This window comes from Arachis duranensis, chromosome 8 (genome assembly GCF_000817695.3).
Source record: "Arachis duranensis cultivar V14167 chromosome 8, aradu.V14167.gnm2.J7QH, whole genome shotgun sequence".
NCBI lineage: Eukaryota > Viridiplantae > Streptophyta > Magnoliopsida > Fabales > Fabaceae > Arachis > Arachis duranensis.
Window position 1 is genome coordinate 43,172,507 of NC_029779.3, and position 20,998 is coordinate 43,193,504.

The 20,998-nt window shown below is 29.2% G+C and overlaps 1 protein-coding gene across 2 annotated transcripts in view; it reads right to left on the minus strand.

The window, feature by feature from the left end:
* Nucleotides 1–12,426: 12,426 nt before the first annotated feature.
* Nucleotides 12,427–20,998, minus strand: part of LOC107463052 (uncharacterized) — a 9,132-nt gene continuing 560 nt past the window's right edge. Inside the window, exons 3-11 of one of the 2 annotated variants that reach the window (XM_016081767.3) lie at nucleotides 20,157–20,238; nucleotides 19,938–20,021; nucleotides 19,445–19,484; nucleotides 18,773–18,818; nucleotides 18,266–18,324; nucleotides 16,540–16,607; nucleotides 14,632–14,715; nucleotides 13,844–13,908; nucleotides 12,427–12,883 (exon numbers count right to left, since the gene is read on the minus strand). In XM_016081767.3, the coding sequence (XP_015937253.1) occupies nucleotides 12,819–12,883; nucleotides 13,844–13,908; nucleotides 14,632–14,715; nucleotides 16,540–16,607; nucleotides 18,266–18,324; nucleotides 18,773–18,818; nucleotides 19,445–19,484; nucleotides 19,938–20,021; nucleotides 20,157–20,238 (593 nt within the window). In that variant the 3' untranslated portion in view covers nucleotides 12,427–12,818. Of the gene's footprint in view, nucleotides 12,884–12,929; nucleotides 13,344–13,843; nucleotides 13,909–14,631; nucleotides 14,716–16,539; nucleotides 16,608–18,265; nucleotides 18,325–18,772; nucleotides 18,819–19,444; nucleotides 19,485–19,937; nucleotides 20,022–20,156; nucleotides 20,239–20,998 lie in introns of those variants that run through there. The other variant, XM_052252999.1, reaches the window with a different exon arrangement.

Below are 20,998 nucleotides of genomic sequence, written 5' to 3' on the forward strand. Positions count from 1 at the left end.
ATTTTGACTGCAAATCTTCAAATAAAATTTTAATCCACGATAAATTAATCTTTAATATGTTAAAAAATACCGTATGCAAATTAAAAAAAAAAAGTTATATGATTTCCTTATCTATCTATATACCTATCACAATATTTGATCAATAAACACCTTAAAGATTATAAAACTTAGAAACCTTTACTAATCAAGTAATCATGATCTCTTTTTGGTATTAGTATTTTTTGTGTGCCTTTTTTTGTATTAGTATGATATTGTGCCCGTTATTCTTAATTAATTCTAAAACAATTATTAAAATTTATAAATCAATCATAGTTCGTAAAATTGTCAATTATTTTTTTTTATCATTTTTGAAGGATTGTAAGTTCTTGCTTTTTCAAGGAGATTATTTTTAACAGGGGTGTTAAGAGGTCAATAGAATTTGTGATGTTTAGTCATTAATTAGTTATCATTAATATTTTTAATGGTGTAAAATAATATCTAATGGTATAAAATTAATCATTTTTCTTTTGATAGTTTAACGCTGGCCAAATTTCAATAAACATACTAGCCCATAGATTTTTTTTTATTTATAATGGCGGCAAGTTTATCTTGATGAATATATCCAAAGGTGTGTTTGGTAAACACGTTAGAAGCACAAAAAGTGCGTTTAATCTTTTTAAACGTTGTAATTTTTGTTTGGCTAATTTTTTTCTTCTGAACGCGAACATGATTTTGGGTTTAAACTCCCGTTCAGCAAAAGCTACTTTGCGTTCACTTTATAAATTAAAAAATTAATTGACATTCTACTAATTTTGCCATTCAATTTTATCTACAATAAAAAATACCAAAAATAATCATCAAAATTCTTAAATTTTTTTCATAAATAAATATTTTTTAATATTATTATTAGTATTCTATTAAATTTTAATTTTATCAATTTTTTATTTATTTTTTATATTAATAGTATAAATGTTTTTGCTTAGAGTTCTTTTTAATGTTCTCTAATGTATATTATTGTATTTTTGTAATGAAACTTTAAGTACTCATTATTCATATAATTTTTTTAATCATTTTTATTAATACATATTTTTTATGAAACTTTATTATTTTTGTTTGGCTTTATATAATTTTCACTATTATTTTTGAATTAATATCTACTTTATTTACTATTGTTATTTGTTTATAATATAAATTATTAATTCCATTAGAAATGCCAAATTGACTACATAAAGTGACTAAGTGAGGATTCATTCATTGTGACCAAAATAAACTCGGCCACAACCTAATGGGACTTTATTGCACCTATCAGTGGTTTTGTTCAAATTTCGCAAGGCCCATTCATGATTAGTATTTAGTTCTAGTCCAACTGTTTCACGCCGTATGTGGCCTACTTTGCGAAACTCGACTTTAGTGACTTCTCCATGCATTCATCCAAGCTCAACGTGGCTGTCTTGACAACTTTCCTTTCTATCCTTTTGGACAAATTCCAAGGACAAACCTGTTACATCCAACCGAACCATACTTGCTATACCAGTACTGTTTCATTAAAGCAAATGGAACATGTAAAAATTTTTCTATACAATATGCTCTTATAGGCAGTAATCATTTTTATGATTGCAGTTAAAACTTAAAACAAATGACTTGGCATAATTTACACTGTTAAAGACAGTGACCTTTTGCAGTGCATCTACAGTTTGGAGGCTATAGGCAGAAGCAATTTAACCTTTTGTGTTAAAATTTGAGTATACTTTTGGTGTTCTATGATATTATTATTATTGCAGTGATAGATTCTCACCAGAGAATATTATATTGTAATTAATAATCCTTAAAATAGAGAGGCTTTTTTTGAATAGATATATTTAAAATAATAAAAAAAGGGGGGAAATGAGAAACATAATTCTTTAAGCAACGGACGCTATGACATTTTTCTCCCCACTATGTAAATCAGAAAAAAGAAGAAAAAATAAGACAGTAATTTATTTAGAATGAAAGTAATATGATTAAGTGTATTTTATTTAGATGTGATTAAAAAATAATTGAATACTGTGTATAGTAAAAAATTGATATTATTAAAGGATAAAATTAAAATTTATTTCTATGTATCCTAACGTTTTTGAAACGTTAGGACTTAAATAGGACGATTGAAATGTTAGGGACAACTTTGGGACTTACCTCAAATGTTGGGGATAAAAACGATACTTTACTCTATAAAATAATAATATTAAAATGAGTATTGCTAGGGAGCTAATGGAATATTTGTACAATATGTACAATAGGATCGAACTCTTGATTTTTCGGATCTAGAGCTCTCATACTATGTCATGATAACACTCATCCCAAAAGCTTATACTGATAAGAGAAAGTAACATTAATGGTTATATCTCTAATACTCTTTAAACCTCTATTGTACATATTGTATAAATATTCTATTGACTCTCTATATTTTTTTATTAAAATATAATAATATATATTAAAAATCAATTAAAATATATATTTATATAAATGTATAATAAAAATTTAATAATTAATTTTGTATGTGTATATAAAATTTTTATAAATTAAAATTTTTTAAATTAAAATATTAAATATATATTTTATAAAAATTATAAATTTAATAGTAATTAAATTTTATTTTATTATTTTATGAATTTTTTATTTTGAAGAATTTTTAAATTATATATATATACAAGAGAACAGATGGCGAGTGTTGAAGTTGCTATAGCTTATGTAGAGTGTTGTGCTGTTTGAGCTATCATGGATGATCTTTTGTTGGATATATCATTTGAACCTTGAAGAATGTAGATGACGCTTTGTATTTTTAATATGGGGTAGAAGGTGGTGTTTTTAAAGAAGATAAAAAGTTGATGTGTTTTTTATTTATATAGATATAAATTTAAGTGTTAGATTTGTGGTGTTTTAATTTTTTTTGTTGGTATTTATAAATCTGAAGGTCAAATTTATGATTTTAATTTTTTTAAAAGAAATTCAAATTTAAGAGTTAGATTTGAGTTTTTTTTATTTTAAATTTTTTTGAATATACAAATCTGACTCTTAGATTTATAATCTTATGAAATCTAATTCTCAAATTTTTCTATTTTTTTAAATTTGAGGGTTCGATTTATTATTTAAAATTAAAAAAATTAATCTATATTAAAAAAACACACTAATTATCTATAATAATAAATTATACATAATTTTTTTCATATAAAAAAAATTAGCCTGTAGATAAATAATATTATTTGTATACTTTTTTTGTGTGCACTTTGACGCCTTGAATTTTTTGAAGAATCCCAAATTTTCAGTTTTATTGTTATTTTACAAATATCATTTTGACATTTGTTTCGAAGTAAAATATTTTGGGCAGAGTATACATGGACTCTAGTTGGGAAAATATGTTGTAATTAATTGCCTTATTTTAAGATTAGTTATTTATAGAGTTAAAGGACATAAAAGGCTAACGAACTGTAATTCACATGGTATATGTCTCTTTTTTTTTTTTAATTTATAAATTTTTGGTTCAAACTTCGTTTGATGTCATTTGATCCAAAAAAATAAAAAATAAAAATCCATAATAAGTATAGATATAAAAAGTGTGTTTGTAACATCTTGAGAATAGAACTCTCAAAAAAAAAAAAAATCTTTTCTTTGGTTTGGAATACAAAAAGTATCATTTTCAAGAGAATTCCAATTCTCACATTAGTGTTCAAGTTAAATCAGACAAAAAAATGTCTGATTTGCAATTCCATCATTGAAATATCAAAAATATTTATAATAAATAATAAAGACAAATAAAGAAATCACAAAGATAAAATAGTAAAAAATACACACTTCATTTCATTCATATAATTAATTATTTCAAGTCATGAATTTGAATCTAAAATAAAATTAGAATTCATTTTTTTAAAAAAATAGAATTCTTTTTCTCACTTTAATACTGTTTATGTTGTTGTTATGCTATATTATTTTAGGATGCTTTTATCAAATACGTCATCAAAAATACCATTATCCCAAGAATAATTATCAACTCTTGATACAATAATTGAAACCAAAAAAAATAACAATAAAAAAAAATTATCCTGCATAGGGCATTGTAAAAAAGTTATTGAATTTGAAAAAATCATTCTATTATGCATATATTGCGAGAAATTCATTAAGGGTGGAGAAATTAATCGGTTTAAATATTATTTGGTCGAAAAAAGAGGAGATATTAAGTCATGTCAAAAGGTGACAGCACTGGTAAGACACCAATTTGATCAGAACATCAAAAAACTTCAAAGTAAAAAGATGAAAGTTCAAGAATAATATGTAAAAACTTATAATACTTGTGATGAAATTGAAAGAAAATTTGATGAGAATGAAATGCGATAGCAACAAAAATTAAGACTTCCATCACCTAACTTTAGAAAAGAAAACAACTCAAAGAATTATAATTTTTTTTTCACCTGTAACTCAACCTACTATAAAAAGTATATTCCAAAGCAAAGAAATTATAGAAAAATGTAACATTGTCATTAAAAAATGGATAATGGATACTCGTTGTATTATTTAATGCAGATAATTCAAGTTATATTATCAAATATTAACCAATGATTATTGATGCTATTGTAAGCATGGTTACAGGGTGTATGGGCCCAAATTATGTAGAGTTCATGTGTATTTATTGAGTAAATTAATTGAAGATGTGAAAAAAATTATTGAAAGTTATCGTGAGATTTGAAAATAAATTAGATGTACTATGATGGCCGACAGATGGACTAATTATTGTAAGTGTACTTTAATTAATTTTTAGTTTATTATAATATAGGAATTGTTTTTTCTAAAATTAGTTGATATTTCTTATGTCTCCAAAATTGTCAATACTTTGTTTAAATTGTTTGAGGATGTATTATTTGTTGCTTGAGAATGTTATGCATATAGTAATGAAAAATACTACAAATTATATTGTTATTGGAATCTGAGTTTCCTAAACTATATTGGTCTCTTTGTGCTACTTATTGTATTAATCTGATGCTTCAAGATATTAAAAAGTTTGAGAAAGTAAGTGAAACTGTGTCACAAACTTTAATGGTTACGAAGTATATATATAATCGTTGTCATCCGTTGTACTTGATGCGAAAATTTACAGTTGGACGGGGAACACTTCGATTTACTCCAACTCGATTTGTCATTAACTTCATTGCTTTGTATACTAAATTGGCGCGTCCTTTACGGTCGGGATTACCATCGAAAAATTCGACGGTCAACCCACTTAATGAAACGCTGTGTTTTGGTGACGCACAATTGTTTACCGTCGAATTTTTTCGACGGTAACTTGGACGGTAAATTCAAAGCGCAAACCCTCTTCCCCCTCATTCAAATTTTACTCTCCCTCCCTCTCTCTCTGATAAGAAAAAAAAAAGGATAAACAAGACAAGAATTGAAACTAAATAGAAAAGATAATTTGTAATTGAAATAGAAACAAAAAAGATAAGTTGAAATTAAATACAAAGATAACCACTCTACTTTTTATCTAATTTCTTAATGCAACAAAAAAGAGACTCTTCAACCTAACTTGTCCACATCACAGTTTGGGAATTGAATAGAATGAACTCGTCAACCTTTTAACCAATTCCCCATGCAACTCACTTAACCTCATTTGTCCACACTATAGTTTCACCACGAAATTAAAAAAAAATGTATTGGTACCTCCAATAACTCAATACTAAGCCCACAGATACAAAGTCCAATCTAATAACTAAATAAACAAAATTAAAATACATCAAATTCAATTGAATATTCTAAAAATATAAACTAATAATTCTGAATAATATTTGAACTCTTCATATCACGAACATTTGAAGCATGTATCATTCTCCTCCTTTTCAAAAAGATTCATCCTCAAATCTTGTAGTTGAAAAAATAGTGTATGAAAAGGACAAATACAAGAAAGATAACTTTTTTTTGTATTTTTTTTGTACTTTTTTATTTTTTTCTAAATATAAAATTAACAATAACGACAAGATAAATAATGAAATACAAATAAGAAAGACAATAACATAAAGAAGGATGTGAGAGATATTGGATTCTTTTTTATTTTTTATTTTTTGATACAAAAAGAACAGACATAGATTAGTAAGGATTAATCTAATATTTAAGTTCTGATACCAAATGATAAGAAAATAAAAAAGATAAACAAGACAAGAATTGAAATTGAATAAAAAAGATAAATTGTAATTGTAATAGAAACAAAAAAGATAGGTTGAAATTGAATACAAAGATAATTACTCTACTATCTATCCAATTTCTTGATGCAACAAGAAAGGGATTACTCAATATCAAATAACAAGACCGATGAGGGGTTCAGGTATCGGTGTCTCACCAACAGAGCTAACAGGACATCGGTCAGGTCATCCAAGTATATCGGCAACTCAATGACCTTCATGAAGACTAAGACTAGGCTGGTATGTAGTGTCTTTAATTTTGTTATTAACTTAGTTATATTCTTTTACATATTATTACTACGAATCCTAATTATATTGTTTCAATGCAACATGTGTAGTCGAAGTCGTTGGATAGCGAAACGACATTGGCGGAGACGTTCAGGTACACCCACACGTTGACGGAGAATAAAGCGAGATTTGCTTATCATCAGTCTCGGGATTATTAAACATACATTTGATCTTCTGATATAAAATTAGAGATTAACTTTATAGCTGTTACTAATCACAATAACATGTGTTATATAGGAGTCCTACACGCAGAGACTAGAGGCCGCGACTCAGCAATCTCAACAAAGTGGGAAGGACGCCACCGATGGATCTACTGCTTCAGCCATCGATTTTGATGTAGTTTGGCACGAGACCACCTCAGCGTCGTACAAGAACCGCGTATACGGGCTGGGGTCATTCTTCGCCAGCAGCCTCCGCACCTCCACGTTGAGGCCGTCGTCCGCCTCTGACACCAGTCGAGCCTTCTAGCTCAAGGAAGGCATGGATTTGAGGCTGTAGGTGCAAGAGCTCACCCGCAGCCTTCACCAACAGGCTCAGGAGCTGAACAATTATTGGGAGAGGTATCAGGAGATCCTTACATGTGTGACAGATACAGATGACCTCAAACTAGAGTTGAGGGAGCAGTTGGAGTGGCTTCAACGGATGGAGGCTCAGATGGAAGTGTACTAGGCTTAGATGCGCGTCGCTGGCATCATCTCTGCTAGTGGTAGCACTGCTGTTGATGACAGCGGTTCTGTTGGTGGCACACAGACATCACTGCCTTCTACGCCGCCTTAAGAAGTCACCAGGAACGACAACGACGAGGAGACTACCTGAATCTTTAGTGCTTAGTGTTTTGTTTAATTGTTTCATTGTATTTATTTGATTTACTTGACTTTTAATTTATTTGAACATTTTATTATTTATTTTAGATAATAAGTTCCTATGATTTATAAATTGATCATTAATTGTCTGAAAAATAATTTTAAATAAAGAATTAAAATTGACCTTTTATTTACAATTTTTTTAAAATTGACATTATCATTAAATTTATTGAGGGAATAATCCGACTATAATAGTGCGAAAAACAACATATTGTGTCGCCAATGTTACTGTCGAAAAAATTCGCCGGTAATCAAATAGTTTTTCAATCTGGTAATCTATTGCAGAATCCGACGATAATTACCGTCGAACGAAAATCTTCGACAGTAAATATTTACCGGTAAAATTTATATAGTCCGATTTCTTTTAACAGTAATTTAATTACCGTAAGATTTTGTTCGTTTTTCGATGAAAAATTCAACAGTATTCAGTGTTTTTCTTGTAGTGTCTATCATATTATGAAGTTTGATCAAATTATGATTTTGATATGCTTTACAAAATTATTAATATTGATTTGTGAAAAATTATTCAGATGCTAGATCAACTGAATTTAAAAGATGATCAAGATGATGATAGAGTTTATATTAATTTTGTGAAAATATAAATCAAAATGAAGACAATTTGGATGTAGCTCTACACTTGTGAAGAAAGATACCTAGATTTTGAAATTACTTCTTGGATTAATTTATGAATTATTACTCTTATTGTATCAAATTTAAGATATTATCATATTATTGTAGTAGTATGAATTAATTCTATGTTTATTTTTGTATTATTTATTTTAAAAATTAAGATTTAATTATTGTTAAAATATTAGTGAAGATATATATTTTAAATTTTAATTATAAATTTTTAACTATTTTATATTTTTATGAAAAATACTAAAAAGCTATAAGAATTTATTATTTTTTGTCATCACTTAATTATTAATTTAATTTTTTATTTTATTTTTTTTAAAATTTAATAATTCAATAATATATTTTATCTTATTTTTTTAAATATTAATAATTACGTGATGATTACAAATAATAAATTCTGATAAATTTTTAATAATTTTTTTTTATTTACGTAAAGCCAAATCAATTAATTTAATCAATAATTTATCAATTAAATCAATGACTCAATGATGCAATACCCTAATGAATTCAATCACCTATTTAATTCTAACAACTATAATAAAAAGATTTCATCCTGCATGTAACCACGAATCTCAATAAGTACTTGGGTTAGAGAATATGCATGATATATATGATTGCGCATTGTTAATTTATAATAACGTAAAATACTTAAATAAGTTAAAATATTAATATAACATAAATATGACACGTCAATATTTAATCGGTCAAATAATTACTCGAAAGAGTAAACAAACAACGAAGATTAAGATAATAATTATTGAAATTTATGAGTTTTTATTTTTAATGTTGAATATATATATATAATTGATTTGAACTTAAATAAATGTTAAGAATTCATGCGTTTAACTTAAATTTTAAGTACTAAGATATTAAAGATAAGGACCATATATATTATAAGGATCATACTATAAATTTCCTAACCTAGAAAGTGTAGCAGGAGAAAATTATACTGAATTGGCTTGGGGGACAAAATCGCAGGCATAAAATGGTGAAGACCTCTCATAGTTTGGCAGGTGTATTAATTAACCCAAGACTGTTTGATTAAGGTTAAATTATACCACAAAAGTTCCACCCACCCCTGGTTATTATTGTATGGTCATAGATAATTAAGATAATTAGGTTAGGTATGTTAAAGAGTTGGCATCTCGGGAAGTATGAACGCACAAAAGAGAAGTCTTATAGTATATATTAGGAGGCCATTATTAATTAGGTATGACTCATAATGATCATGTTAGTTACAATACATAATTGTAACGGATACAATTTAGGTGCCCCTGTCTCAAATTTTTAATGTATATGCGCAAAATATAAAATTGTTTTTACAAAACATATATATAGATATATATGTATAAAAAATTTATTTTTAATATTTATTTATATTTAACACAATCAGTGTAAAAAAGGATAGTCGCTTTATTTTTTATCAATTCACAAGGCATTGACTTTCTGTGCATAATCTTGACTGCGTTTGATTGAAGCCATAGAAATGTTTCGAGACAAAAGTAGCTTTCAACTTTGTTTTTGACTTTTTGTTCTCAAACATTTAGAATAAATTTTATTTATGTTTTTAATATTTAAATCGTTTTATTTGTATTTTTTATGTTTATAAAAGTGATTTAATATTCTCCTATCGTCAATGAGCACTTTAGTTTGAATTTTATTTTTTTTTTGAAATTAAAATATAAATATCTGAGATAAAATCAATTATTTACTTTAAAAATAGTTCATAAAAAATTGAAATTAATTCCTACAATATTTACATAATTTATTTTTCTAAAGATATAATTGAACCTAAAGACAAATAATAAGTATAATATTAAAATTGAATACATCCAAATAAGACCTAATTGAAAATGGATATATCCAAATGAGAATAATTAAAAAATATAATCTAATTTATTAATATAATTGATAACAAAATAATATTAAATTATTTTTATAAACATTAAAAATATAAATAAAACAATTTAAATATTAAAAACACAAATAAAACTTACCCTAAATTTAAAACAAAAAAAAACGAGACTTTACCCTTTTCTAAGTCACTACTCACATTTGCGGCGCCAAAATAAAACTCATTTCTTTATAGTAATGATTTTTTAGTTAACAACATAAGAAATTATTCTTGCTGCTAACATCGATGGCCATGTAAGCTTACCCGCTCTGCATTCTCCAAGTGGCTTAACACATTTACTTTTAAATAAGAGAATAAACAGCTAAAATTACATTCAAATTATCATACCGTAGATAAAAATATTTTTAAATTTTATTATCAAACAAAAATATTTTAAAATGTCAAAAATATCTAACAGTAATAAAAAAATTGCTCCGTTAATATAAAAGTATGATATAATTCACTTGTCATAATTAGAGTCTTATTTTTTATATAAAAAATTTTGTTTGCACATTTTTTTTTGTTAACATATGATATTTTAGTTCATATATTTTTATTATATTTTTAAATAATTTAAAAATATTTTGTCAACAACAAAATAATTCAACTACATCCTTAGTGATATACCCTAAATCAGATCTTCATATGATTCACAATAAATGCTTTTCTAAAAACACTTTACTATCATATTTATTTATTTTTCTGAAATAAAAAGCTCAACACAATAAAGTGGAGTATCAACGTCTCAACAGAAAAATATTAAACAAATAAAATAAACTAATTCTTAATATTTTTGACAAAAGCCATCGACAACCCAAAAGATCAAATTAAAATTTTTACTGCTACTCATTTGTTATCTACAAATTATTTAGAAACATGTGGAGTCGATTCGTTGATTCAATGTAGTAATTGGATATGCTCAATTAAACATTTTATAGCCAATTTTATTGCATATATTTTATGCAATTTTATCCCAGCCAATTTTATTCAGGGGCCTAGACAGGATAGCTTGAAAGAATAATTAAAATTTTGAGAACCACTATAAAGTGCGAAAGTAGGATAAAATGCTTTTTAATAATCTAAGAATAATTAATTTTTCCTTTTTACCATGGTATATGACCCCAACAATTTATAATTAATCAACCGTTTGTATAAAAGATGGAGTAACCGTACAATGAAACAAAAGGTAAAGACAATGAAAAAAATCAATCATGTTATATGATCACTAGAAATCAACTATGCATATTAGAATTGAAAATAATATCATCCATATTTATAATCAAGCTTCATAAATAATATAAATAGTATAACAATCAAAATATGAATCTCACAGAAATACTATGATGACTAATTAATAATTAATTTTTCATATTCATATAAAATTTAATTATTTTACTGTAAAAATATTTGATTAATTTATTGAAAACAAAATGATTATTCAAATGTTAAATTTTGATTATTTTAATAATTAATTGTACTGTTAGAAAAATATGTAAAAGACGAATATATATATTCATGATTAGTTTCTGACGTTCACAAAAATGCTTTGATATACAATACCCAAATACACTTGCTTCAAAAGATGCATGTTTTATGCAATTCTCTCAGCTCCATTAGAATATGATATGACAATGTTTGTTAGGGACGGATTTGTTACTCCCTCCTATGTTCGAAAGTAGGCTAATTTTTGGGTAATGAATTTTTATTACGTGTTATTTATTGTTATGGATTGTTGGCATATTTTTTATAGATATGGAAAAAAAATTATTTTAAATTATAATTCACAAATGGGAAGCTTGGAATTGTGAAAGTAAAAAAATCTAGAGTCGGATTTTGGTGATCAACAAATCGGATTCTTGGTATTGTGTAGGCTATTTTTTTTTTAAAACTATGAAACAAATCAGTAGATCGGTTTTGTAAATTAAAAGAAAAATTACAAAACTGAAACTGGCCCTTGATATTGTGTGGATTGAATTTTTTTTAATTGTAGAACAAATCGGTAGGTTGGTTTTATAAATTAAAGAAAAAAACCCACAAGTCTGAATATTAAATTTGTGGTATCCACACAAAATAAAAATTCACCAAATTTCATGTTATTGAAAAACACCACTACCACTACAACACAAAAAATAAAAAGTCGAAAGTAACATCTACATTAAAAAAAAAAACATCTACATTTAAAAATATATATCTTTTTTTTTCTTTTGCAAAAGATATTTAGTAATTCTTTTTGCAAATATGATGTTTGACACTTCAGTCTAAATTTTCTATGGATAACGCAAATCACAAGACGGGGAAGGTCTGTTCTTCTACTGTTGTCCTACTGACTATGGAACTTTGCTTAATTTTATAGGCAAATCTCCCATGAATTCCTAATCCTAATTACCGTCCTCCAAATACACATCCAACCAACAACTTATATCAAATGAAAACTCAAACTGAGTAGTCAAGCATAATACACAACCTTAATGTGTAGATTTTTGTTTTTTTGTTTTAATTTATTTGTTGTGCTGTTTTTAAGTTTTCTAAATGTTCAAAGAACTGAAATACATATTCGCAACAACTATTAAAAAAAAAAAGATTTTTCTCTTTGTAAATAATAATAGTTATTTTATCACTATAAAATGGAAGAATATCTTACTCCCAAATATCGGTGGGAATAACAACTTCCCCTTGTTTGGTCCCAGCAATCATAAATTTTTCAATACACATACTAAATGTGGTTTTTCCCAGTACCAAGTAATTAGTTCCTTTTGCAAAGCTACTTTATTTACACTACATACATAGGTAAGCCATTCAATGTATCGTGCACTATGAAAATTTACCTACCATATTATAGATATACATAATCATAGTTGCCACAACATTCTCTGAGCCGTTTTACTGATTATCAATAAGAAAGGCTGTCCTATGAATGCCTAATCTTGTGTATCTCTTGCATTCCTGAACCAATCATGATCAGGGGAACATCTCCTCGAGAAACTCATCGAAGTTATCTTCATCATCAATGGCAGCCTTTTTACCTGTAAATGCATTTAGAAAAGAATTATAGCTATGAACCAGAAGAGGAAGAAAAAGGAAAATTGAAGCATATAAATGTTAAGACAAAAGAAACAGGCATTTCTAAGGGAAGAAGGCAAAGTGTATAGCAATCATCCATCACAAGACAACAATTAAGCCATATCATCAAACAATGCTAAAGTGCAACTCTTTTTTGAATCATAAATCGTGTTATTTTTTAATCACATCTCTTTTGATAATTTTCTTTAAATGTTTCTTAAGTTTCCCTCTACCTCTTAACTACAGAACTACCTTTCATGTGATCCAACTTTTGAATTGGAGCCTCAATACTCAGCATACCTTCTCCAAACACATCCATCCCATCTCAGACAAAATTCCACCATCTTCTCTATAATTGGTGCAACCCCAACTCCATATCATCCTACTTAAACCACGAATGCAAAATTCTACCAGCTTCACCATCTTAATCAAAGAAAGTAAAACATACATTTGACCCATCAATATAGCAAAACCGGAATTAATACCAAGCTTCTCATGCTCGTTAGATAAAACTTAAGTAATGACTAATGAGAGCAAATGATGACAAAACACAACTGAGAATGAAGCCCATAAGCTACATTTTGAATGCCCTTCACCCAATGTCAACAAAACCCATACAGCACAAAAGTAAGCGTTTCAAAGACGAGACTCGACCCTACCAATTTATTTTTTCTAAACTCAAGTTATGAGGCCCAGTAACAGTGATGCAATGTTAACCATTAATCCATTTTTAAATGCATTAATTCCTCTACTAGGCACAACAATTCGTGCTAAGTTCCTCTAGTGATCCCTGCCCCTTCCACAAAGAAAGAGCTTAAAGTGCTAAAAATCTAAAATGATCATATCAATCCATCTAAAAAAATACTGAAATTATCCCACCATCAGGTAAAAATGGCATTCCAGTTGAAAATAATAAACCAAACCTTTCCGTCTTCTATCTTTGCTTTCTTGGAACTCATCTAGATCATCAGCACTCTTTGACCGGTTCCTGAAATTGAAAAAATTAAGTCTCCATATTTTCTAGTCAATAACAAGTGAATTAATAAGCCAATGATGATGATTAATTGAGCTTGGCTCAAGCCCGGGAGGCGGGGGGAAAAGCACCAATTAATCAGGGCCCTCCTCAGTATCAAGTCCAATGGTATTTCAGGGTATGTCAATTGTCAAAGAACCGAAAGGATTAGTCCAGCAATGCTTGGATATCATCAAAGCATAGTTATTAAAGCCGACTAGACAATTAAGGTAGGGCCACTGGGTCATTAGTTCAACCAGTCAGTGGATCATTAGTTGAATTCCATAAATAAAAATTAACAAAATTAAATTGAATTGAATTAATATGAAAAATAGACTTTATATCTCAAAAAGCAGGCTAGCCAAGTGTTTGGTGCATATCAATGACATGTTACAGCACCCTGGTTCAATCATGGGCCGTGGATATAATTAATGCAGAATTTTGTATGTGCAATGTCCTCACTTACAACAATAATGGTTCATAAACCGAATTGGTCCCAAACCCGGCCTGTTTACACTTATTTCAATACATTTGACAGCTGTTGGTTCAAATGTCAAAACCAAGCTAGGCCAATGACCGGTTTTTCCAATTGAACCGGCTGATCCAGTTTTAATATCACCAAAGGTTAAAAAGAATTAAAAACAAAAGGAAAAGAAAAAGAGGAAGCAAGTGAATGAATAAAGAAAGGTTCCTCCTTACCTCTTTCTTCTATCCTCTTCTTGTACTCTTTTCTGTAATTGTTCCTTCTCTTTTTGCCTTTTGTAGTTAAGTTTCTCTGCACATCTATTAAAAACTAATCAAGTGAAAAATTGAATTGAATCTTATCTTTCATACAACCTTCAATTATTAAAAATGTCATGCAAAGCTCTTAATGCCTTTGAAGGAGACACTCCTACGCAAAGGGATGATAGTATGCTGATAGATCCCATTCGTAACACAGATGTGCACTAAGGAGGAAATATTCAGACTGGAAAAAGCTGCAGGACCTCAAATATGTAACTGCCAATTTTGTAATGTAATCAACAACTACTTGGATTGCAGTGTAAATTTGAATTACTCAGGGAGCAGTGTAGGTAGTAAATCTGATGGTGCAAAGAGAAAAAAGGTCACACTGTGGGTAGGAATATATCACACACCATAGGTCGAGAGACTTAAGTATCTCGGTTATATTATTTAAGACAATAAAAAAAAAAAAATAAAGGATGATCTAACCATAGGTTTCAAGCAGGCTAGTCAAAATGGAAAAGTAAACTTTGGACTTTATATGCGACAAAAAAATACCCTTAAGGATAAAGTTTATCGCCCTGCCATTAAACGTTGTATGGAACGAAGTGTTGGGCAACAATTGATGCATGAACATAAGATTAGTGTGGCCAAATAAAAATGCATGAACATAGATGGATGAGTGGTCATACACAAATGGACAATATAAGAAACAGAGACATAAGAGAGAAAGTCAGAGAAGCACTTATTATTGAAAAGATTGAAGAATCCATCTTAGGTGCTTGGGCATGTGGAGAGAAAACTGCTAAATGGAAAATAGACCAGTGATTAGGGCAAGGAAAGATTTAAAAGAATTTTGAATGAAGTGGTCAAAAGAGATTTAAGTATAAATGATCTTCTTGTAGACATGATACATTACAGGGCATAATGACATCGTTTGATCCATGTAGTCCATCCTACGTAGAGGAACAAGGCTTCGTTGTTGTTGTTGTGGATAGGAAGTTGGATACTTAGGGAAGGTATAAGAAAGGGACAGGAAATGTGAAGAAAGAAAAAGGATGAAATGAGGAACTTGCAACGAGAGAGAGGATTAAGCACTCTTGCGTCCAATAATATGCATATCTTCATTTTCTAGGTGTTTGTTTTCTTCATGGTGTCTTACCATCATTCTCTTCTAAATATTACCTTGATATTGGTTTAGTGAGGTTATCCACATTTCTATCTTATTTGCTAGAAATTCAGGCCCATTTAAAAAAGCCCAGTTTCAAGTGAATTAAAATCAGACACATAAATCACAGTGAACAAGAACCCTATGGAACAACCTGTAAATGATTATGCATCTAAAGTAGGTAAGCTACAGCCAACAAATATTTGTCCAGGGAGTCATGGTAATTTTGGGATTTGGAATTTGACAAATTGACTAGTTTGAAGGGCACCTGCAGATATTACATTCGGAAAACTCAGTTTCTGTTATGGCATGTCACCAAGAAGTGCTTAAATGATGGCTTCTTGTTCAGGTATTGTTGTAGAACAGTAAAGCAAACTTTGTAGTGTCAAACAAATATTTTAAAATCTGTATGGAAGTAAATTTTCTTGAGACATGCATTAAATTGTATTCTTATCACATCAGCATTGATTCTTAAAGGTAATTTAAGAAGACGAGAAAAGATTTAGACATCAATGCAATCCCAATCCAGCAATCACTTCCAAGGATAGGAATTTCAATCATTATCAGTATGTTAAAGGTACATAAGCAACAATTAAGAGGGTAGAAACACTTAACAAATGTGATGGGGAGCCTCATTCAGAAGGAGATATGTAAAATGACAAAATAAAAAAACAAATGAATTTCCAATAAAACCAGCATGTATCGTGCCAACTCACCTCTCACATGCTACCAATTTAACCAATGCTTGTTTGTTTTCTCCAGCTTCGAAGTAACAAAAGTTAACCTGTAATATAAAATAAATGGTAAATTTTAGTGGGACACCTGATAAGTGATATGCAAATTACAGCTGTGCATTGCCGGTGATAGAATTGATCGAAGAAGGATAAAACAATGTTTTAACAAAACAAGCCAAACAAATGGTAAAAAATACGGTGCTGTGCACCTAATAAGTTATATGCAAATTACGGCTATGCATCATGTCTAAGCAGAAGCCAGTGATAGAATAATATCATGAAACAAGCTAAACAACAACATCAAAAAACCAAGCATTATTCCCATCCTAAAAGTCAGAGTTTGTTACATGCATTGATGTCATTGCCACTTGGCTCTATCTAAAACCATACTTTCACTAAAACAGTTATATCAAGCCAATCAAGGACCTCTTCAACAGTTTTTTTCCCCCCCCTAATGCTTGCTGAGGAATTCCCCATGCCTTTAGTGCTTATTATTTCAGTGCTATTATTATTGTAAAATATTTTTTTTAAAACAAAATATAAGTACTTCTATTCTTTTATGTTTGAGTAAAACTTTTTGGTAAAAGCATAGCCACAAGGAAAGTAGGAAAAAAGAATATATTTCTGAGAAGTTACAATCTTCATCTTTCAGAAAAAAAAAAGGAATGCTCAAGGATAAATAAGATCTTAATATGACACCTAAACATTAAAATAATTTCTAGTTTTTCAAAAAATCTTTGTGGAGAAGCTCATCAAACTAAGCCCTCAATTGGAACAATCTTCATTTCATCTCCATCTTGATGGACTAATGAAAAATGATCGATTGGTAACTGTTAGAATATTTACAAGTATCTTAGAGAGTGATAAGTCACATGTAAGGCAAGTAGGTTTCAATGATTCCTTTGAGGTAAGTCATGATTGAGCAAGTTCCTGTTGTGAGAAATTAATGGCAAGCATAGAAGATTCAGAGTTGTATACACATTGTAACAATATATCATACCCTATCAAATTTAGAGCTATCATTATTGATATAGCATTCAGTACATTTTCTCTCCTCTCAGTTTCTTTCCTTCTTGCACAATTTCCATTTAGTTTTCATCCCTTGATTCCTTGAACAATCCCAAAGATGGAGTCAAGCTCATCATAGGTTCAAAAGAACAGCTACCAAATCATGTTCCACCAAGTTGGCTATATAGATCTGTTAGGACCTTGATACTTAGGAATTAGTTACATTACATAGGGAATACAAATAAGGAGAGAATGGAATCAGTTAGGAGTCTTTGACATTTCATTAGCACCTTTGAAAGTTCGGAAGCTCTAACTCTCCTTAAATTAGTGTAGTCTTTCTAGGGCTCTTGCCACTTTGCGATTAATCCAAACTTAATAATACAGATTCATTTTAACTTTTTTTCCATATTTTTATTCCAGTTCTAACAAGATCAGATGATTGAGAAAATTATGCATAATAGGTCCGGATAATGTTCGTTAAGACCAATGATAATTGTATACCAATTTTAAGGTAACATCTTATTATAAATCATATCTTAATCTTAGGTATTTCAACTTGTGTATAGCTAGCTCTCTTATGATTGGAGTCTAGCACAACCATAAACAGGATTCATGGGTTTTAATTCTGTATCACATTAGTACACACATAAGAAAATACCTATCAGAGTTTTCAACAGTAATTGAATAAATAAGCACTTACTTCATAGCTGGCTAATCCATTTCTCTCATCACAATGCTTGTTACCACATATGAACTGCCCTGAAAAGTTGTAAATGAAAGTTTAGAACTATAAAACAAACCAAGATAAGTACTTCTACAGCAATGCAAGCAGAATAAATCTAGAAAAGGACAAGGTAAATGATTCTAGGTTGTTTATAAATGATCTCCAGCACAACTATATCTTGTCCCGCAAAAGTTTTGAAAGTTTGTAAATAAAAAATGTTTACGGATAAGCTTAAAAACTGGAATTAAAATTTTCTAGTAAATCATGAGAGATAAAGTGATTAGCTTGTATCTTTGGATGACAAAAACTAGGGTCTTGCTCGTTCTCTTGAATAGTTGAGTTCATTTGTAAAAAAAAATTGAATGAAGTCTATAGAAATAACGCACACTAAAACCTACTTGCTTTATGCTTTATGAGTTGCAGCAAGACAGGGACAAAGAGCAAGAGAATATTAAGTTTAACTAGCCAGTGAATAATTATTACCTTTGCCTGACATGACTTCCTTCTCTGTCCTCCACCTGAGACCAATCTACAAAGAAAATTCCATTCATCAACAAGTGATCCTTTGAGATGTACTTTAGATCACTTAAATTATTTTGACTTGAAAAAAACTCTCATCAACATCCCTAGACATGAGGCAAATCTAAAACACATTAACCCAATCTATACAAGAGAGGATATTACAAAGATATCCTAGGATGAGATTCTCAAAATATCCTCTATCACCAACTACCCTAGTTATCACGTTACACATCTCCTCATTAGCAATAAACAACTTTTCGCTGAAGCAAAATGGAGATCAATCAAAAGGGCAAACCAAAGTTAAATGGGACCCTACAATGAAAATAATCATAACAAGATGTATAGCTTGCAAGAACCTTAATAGATATCCACCCTGCCACTTAGGCACAAAGGTAGAGGAACGTATTATAAATTCTGGTTTGCTTCACATGGATAAACAAACACTGACTCATATGGAGGAATATGAAATATAGCCTATATAGGAAGTAAAGAAATAGAAATTTTTGTCAAGGGCTCAACCAATGGTGATCTAATCAATTGAAGAGTGACCAATTTCGGATTACCACACATAAACAACCATAATGGCACAACAATCTAGCAAGATTATATACAATATACGTTACAGATAATTACCTTACCACTCTTGTACTGCGACATGTCGGCAAGGCAGTATCTTGAAAAGATTTAAGGTAAACAAGGCAACAAGTGCAACAAAATTCACAGCAAAACTCATGGTATATTTAATAAATTTATTGTAAAAGAAAAATAAATAAATAAATATTTCTCACCAATAACAAACAAGTGAACAACAAGCTCAAGGCCACAACAACCTTCATGGTCACATTGTGGAAAAAATAAAGATTTGTAAAATAAGCATTCATAAATAAAAGTGTATATAAGGCCTGGTATAAGAATTACATGTTGATATATTACAGGCAACCATCTGAATTCAAGTTGAAATAGTTCAATAAATTTGCATTTTCAACAATCTTTTTAACAAATAAGTAAAACAAATTCATAATATGAATCCAACAAAAAGTAATTGAAAAAAATAAAATAAAATAAACCAGCACTCCTACTGTATATACAGTTTTAGCAGAAAATGATCAAAGTTTCTAAAGGATACTCTTTAAAAAGCTTATCATAATAACGCTTCACCAGCCTTTGTTCCCATGATGATTCCATATCATCTTCCTCGGAGCGTATGAATCTTGCAATAGATTTAGACTAACAGAATTAAGATTTTGTCACATATGACACAAGTTGAGAGAAGAAATGATAAGGATAGAAAATAAAATGCCTGAACAGTTTTAGCTAATATAAGCTGTGAATATGATAACCCTACCTGTATCCTTCTCTTAGTGTGTCTTGATCTGTTTTGATAGGCAACTTTATATTTGAAGGTTTATCTTGCCTGTAGAAACTAACTGTAATATCAAGAAATAAAAAATAAAAAATCTAAGATAAGGAAGAGTCTCTTGTTGGAAATAGTACCAAGATAATAAAATAAAATAACGTGGAGCACTTGAACTTAGGATTACATTACACAGAAATGCTACAAAAACTTCCCAGAAACAACAGCAACAATAGAAGAAATCTTACTACAATACCCTACCAAATATCAATACTTTTTGGAAAGGTGTTTCACATCAAACTTCCAGCAGAAAATTGAAGCAAATTAAAAGTTGCCACTAACAGAACACAGAAAACAGAAGAAGAAACACACCGAGCTAATTTAACTCTAGAGCATCATTATTCTTGAATTGGTAATGGCACCAGAAGAAAAAACATAAGAATAAGTTGTGAACACTAACAGGGTTTTACTTAAATTTCAGGATGATTGTAGCCTCCTTTCTTTCTCAGAGGAGGAGACTGTTCATCATCCATTTTCCTGTAGGACATAAGGACCCAACCAAATCAAATTGCTCATGATTTGATTAATTCCTTTTGTCCATTTATAAATAAAAATTATTTGAAAGTGCTATTTAAAAAATCAAGTTTAATTTCTATTCACTAAAAGAGAATCTTAAACAAGCACTCAAGAAAATTCTTGTATTGTAAAACTTTTAAGATAACGGAAATGAAGCACCAAATGATTCATAAAACTTTTTTACACTGGGCAACCAAATTAAATTCTTAAAAACATACACATAATAATACAAACTCTTCTTGGTTATAAAGCAATAG